The sequence below is a fragment of the Symsagittifera roscoffensis genome, chromosome 3 (assembly GCF_963678635.1).
Source record: "Symsagittifera roscoffensis chromosome 3, txSymRosc1.1, whole genome shotgun sequence".
Taxonomy (NCBI): domain Eukaryota; kingdom Metazoa; phylum Xenacoelomorpha; order Acoela; family Convolutidae; genus Symsagittifera; species Symsagittifera roscoffensis.
Window position 1 is genome coordinate 76,223,116 of NC_087064.1, and position 4,977 is coordinate 76,228,092.

The 4,977-nt window shown below is 38.1% G+C and overlaps 1 protein-coding gene across 1 annotated transcript; it reads left to right on the plus strand.

The window, feature by feature from the left end:
* The first annotated feature begins 3,115 nt into the window (after positions 1 to 3,115).
* LOC134841844 (uncharacterized) lies at positions 3,116 to 4,471 on the plus strand. The gene has a single exon (XM_063857884.1). It carries the CDS (start codon positions 3,116 to 3,118, stop codon positions 4,469 to 4,471), a length of 1,356 nt encoding a protein of 451 aa, XP_063713954.1.
* The last annotated feature ends 506 nt before the right edge of the window (positions 4,472 to 4,977 follow it).

Here is a 4,977-nt window from a genome sequence, read left to right on the forward strand (position 1 = left end):
CATTGTCAGATACTAAACCAAACAGCTGCATTCCAATCAACAGTCAGTCATCTTTATCAAGTTGTGAGGCATCGTGCACAGCTAATTCAGGCACCTCAGAAGTTGCAAGAAAGTCTGAACTCGCAGATATGGTTTTTAAGCGTGTGAGCAAAGCTACCTCCGAACAGCAATTGTTTTCCCATATAATATCCAGCCAAGACAGTTCAGATGCGACACTAAATGGTTTTATGAACGAACCATTAGTATTTTTCCCAGCCGGTTTTACTTACAGTGGACCTACTTTACTTCTGCTGTGTTCCTGTGCTATGAAGAGCGACGAAAATGTTCTTCTGATTTTCAAAAAACAGGCAATCGATGAAGTTAAAGTAACAAAACTTGAAAAAGTTATTGTGTTTGATTGCTTTTTGAGACTTTATCTCTCTGAAAAAACTGTATTGTTTCCCTTTTTGTTTAAATTGTTTCTTTCTGTTTCTGATGACATTGTTTTAAATCAGTTGGGTTCGGATGTTGAAAGTTTGTTCAAATTATGAAAGTTTATTCATCAAAACAGTGTTTTTTTTTTCAGCAGATTGTTTTAATTTCATGTAACCTCTTGGTTACGCTTGCCATTAGCAGGTGTTAACAAATTGGAATATAGAATTTTTTCGGGTTAATAACTTGTTTAACAGAATGACTTGGTATCTTAGCTCATAATGAATTCGAATGTCTAAGCGTCTCCGGTACACTTAGTGTGGAGGCAACGAATACCACTGGGACGGCAAAGTGTTGGGCTCGAATCTGACCAGGACCTGTTTTTTTTTCAAGCGGGAAGTTCTCAGTTTCAGAAAACCTTCTGTCCTATTATTTGTCATTCTGTGCTTGCCGAGAAGATGAGTGAAAAGACCGATTGTTCCTATACCGACACCATGAATTACATCAGAAAGAAGCTATCCTTCACAATATTGAAAACTGCTCTAATCGCAATCCGAGGCCATCGAAAGAAGCAAATCTATACTTCATGTACTACAAAGAATACCGATGTCAATATTCTTATTAATAGCCAATAAACTCATTCCACCATCCATGACCAGACTTCCGTTTTTTTTTCATTTTCTGTAAATTTATACACGAACACTGGTTTTTCAGCACGAAATTAAATTTAAAACGCGCCTCCTGGCGTTTTAAAAAAAAACTAATTGTCTGCTTGTTTTATCGGCTTGCCAGGTGTCTTTTTTCTGTTTTGGTAGATTCCTTCAGTACTCTGTCTTCATTTTCAAGAGGGTATCTATAGTTCTTAGTTTTTGTGTTTTATACATGACAAAACTTTCTGTTAGACTAGTAAAAAAGCTTTGAAATAAAAAAATACATTATTCTTTTTCGAATGCATGGCTTGTTTTTTTTTGAAATCTAAAATGCGTGTCATTTTTTTAATTGTCTTTGTTTAAAATGCGAATAAGTTTTTTTTTTACTGTTTTAGGGTTGAGCAATGTTATTTGAAGTCATTTTAAAATGGTGAGATAGTGTTTGTTTCTACAGTTCAGGAAAATTTTGTTGTTTTTCACAATTTGAATTTGACTATTTTGTCAGCAAAAGATCTTGACGAGTGTAGCACGACCTTCAAAAGTGTGATGCTTTCTGGATGAAAGTTTTGGAAAAATAATAAATTTTTGTTTGTTTCTTTGTTTCCTTCACCGGCGTCTATTTTCATCATTTTGGTGTGATACAGCTATCTGAAGGGTCGATAAGCAAGGGTATTGCAATCAGGTGCTAGACTTTTTTCCCGTAAATAACTTTGTTCACAAGACTCACTTCTGAACTCCTTCACCTCTTCGTCCTCGCTGCAAATCCTACTCCTCTCGGTTGCAAATACTAAGCATGGTTGAGTTTGTTATTTTGAATATCCGTCCTTTTAAAAATTTGCTTTTTGTGTTGGTTGATGTTTTCCAACTCCATTTGTAAAATTTTATTTTTTGTTTCTTTTTTTTTCGGCTTAATAGGCTTCGACCTATTTTATATCGACTTACTGGCCTAATTTCGAGTAGTCTCAAGGGAAACATAATTTTTATGCTCACCTCTGCATCGCACAAAAGTCTAAAAATCTTAATAGAATTTATAGTTCAATATTCATGACCAACAATTTTTTTCGGCTTTTTTCTTTTTTCGGCTTGATAAGTTTGGACCTATAATATATCGATTTAATGGCTGCATAATGCGCCTTTCGATGGGCGAAAAAAATTTGTTTGTTGTGACACCTCTAAAGTGATGTCATTGATAGCCATGAAATTATTGCCATATTAGAAAATGTATAATGTTAAAATCTCAAGCATGCAGTTGAATAACTTATTATTGACACAATGTAAATAGTGTGTTCAGAATTGAGAAGCAAGCGATAGTTAGTCTAATAAACAGTCAGAAAGAGAAATTGAATAAAACTAACCAAAAGCTAAATTGTTAGTGAGCTGAAGATTAGGGAGAGATTCATGCTGTCGGGGCCCAAGCGTCCGTGATAAGATACTGCAACAATAACATCTAGAAAGAACATGCAAATAGAGACCAACAAGCAGTATGTCATATGGTGATAGTTCGTGAACGACAGTGACAATCTCCACCCACTCCAGCTGAACATCCAGACGACATCGCAAGGGTGCTAAAACAATAGATCAAGCGCAGCAACTGTGTCGAGCCAAAGAAGTGAAAACTTATACTACATCCTACAGTTTTTGTGGATTTTCTAGTTGAGGAAACTTCATCCAAGTGATGTATCAGGGGAAAAACTCGAGAACTTTCGTCTCTACAAACTTGTAGGTCAAACCATTAAGACTCTTGTGCTATATATTGGTGGAAGTTTTAAAATTGGTGTGCGCTCAATCAACCCAGTTTGAAATCAATCATTAAATTTATGAATTCATCAAAAATTGGAGAAGCGTAAATGCAATAAATTAATGCTTAAAGTCAAAATAGTATCGTACCACTACCTAAACCCACCTAAAGATTATTGAACATTTGCCAATAACCATATTGAGTACTTAAACGAAATAGCTCGTAACTTATTACCTTTTGCGGAAAACCTATCCTAATTTGTGCTAATAAGTTTCACTAATTGCATAAATCAGACTGAAAATCATCAAAATTGTAAATGGCGCACGCTCAAATCTCAGTCACACCATACGGCGGTACGGATGCCGAAGATTTCGCCCAATTCGAACAACTCTTCAACGGATTCATCGGAGTTGCAGGTGTCGCACCACTCCAGCAAGCGAACTTTCTTCAACTCCATTTGCGAGATCACGCACTTCGGTTTTACCAAACGTTACCAGCCGCAACCAGAGAAAACGTAGCGAATAGTCTGACAGCATTGCGAGACCATTTCAGTAATCCTCAACTTCAAGAAGTTCATGTCTTGAAGCTTGAACAAACTAAATATGATTTAAAGAAGGATACGCCGGAGAATTTCTTGGTGACGTTACAGAAAAAAGCGGAGAAAGCATACCCAACGCCTGAAATTGCAATTCCTAACCCAATTGATGCAGGAGCAGCGGATGCAGCTCTCGAAGCAGCACGACATGCTCGAGAAACTGCCCAACGCGACGAAAGATTAGACGCAGTCAGAGAAAATCGGGATGAACAGGTTCGCAGACTTTTTATAAAAGCCATGCCCAATTGGCTTCGAGGCAAACTAATGGATCGCCCTGCGGGAGAAACAGTACAAGAATTGTGTACATATACAAGGAGACAAATGACCATACGCGAAGTTTGCCGAAAAGAAGATTATCCAGAGGATGGATTCAATGAAATTAGCGCAACAGTATCCGATAATCTGATAAACGCCTTGTCTAAACTTAGCGCGACACAAGAAGCTATGGAAAAACAATTCAACGAAATTCGAACGCAAATGAGCGATAGAAATCGTCAAGAAGCATCGACTTCAGCGCAACAATCATCCAAACAACAACAACAACAGCAGCAGCATCAGCAGAATCGACCGCGAAATGACTATAACCGTGGTTTCCAACGAGGATTTCGCGGAGGAGGCAGAGGTCATCAGCAGAGACAATCTTACCAACCCTACCCTGACCATTCAACCGAATTCTTCCCAGGAAACCAGTCAAACCAGGGGAATCAAAATTATAGAGGACAATACCCTCACCAGAGCAATTTCAGATCTGGATATCGAGGAAGAGGTGGACGTTACCGAAACCCTTACAATAATTTCCGAGGAAACCAACAGCAACAGTTCCAACCATTCTTCCCAAATCAGAACTACCAATTTCCGCAACCAAATAACTATCAACAACAGTCAGTCCAACAACAAGCACAAAATGTTGATATACAAAACCCAGCCATGCCATACATGCCAGTCATCCAAGCAACTGCAGTATTCTGTGAGAACTGCGGATACCCTAACCATACAGCCAGTCAATGTCACTTTCGACAAAAACCTCAAGGAAAGGGACAATCTTTCCCATTCCAACAGCAGCCAAAAAACTTCTAAAGCCACCGAGTCAAGAGTCAAGTAAAGAAACGAAAATCATCAACGAAAAATCAGCCAAAACTCCTAAACGAAAAAGAAACTCTAAGTCTCACAAAAAGCGACCCAAAAAACCACACCCTGATCAAACGAAGCGGAAAATCGACCCCAATGAAAAAATTGATCCAGAAGAAATTCTTGATCTTTACGCAGTCGTCCCGGAAACTGATAAAATTTTAACTTACGTCAAACTTCAGTTTGCACCTCAAACATTCAAGCGCGCACTTGTAGACACTGGTGCCTGTGCAAACGTCATTACCAGAAAAACCTTAAATGAACTCAAAGAAGACAAAACATTATATAAAGTAATCCAGACCCAAGAATCAAAGTTGAAACGAGTACGAATGGCAGCTGGACAACTAGTACCAATAGATACAGAAGCTATAATATGTTTCCGAATCGCAGCGCAAACCTTTACAGAAAATTTTTTAGTGCTCCCAAAAGCAAATTCTATGATACTTGGAAACGGA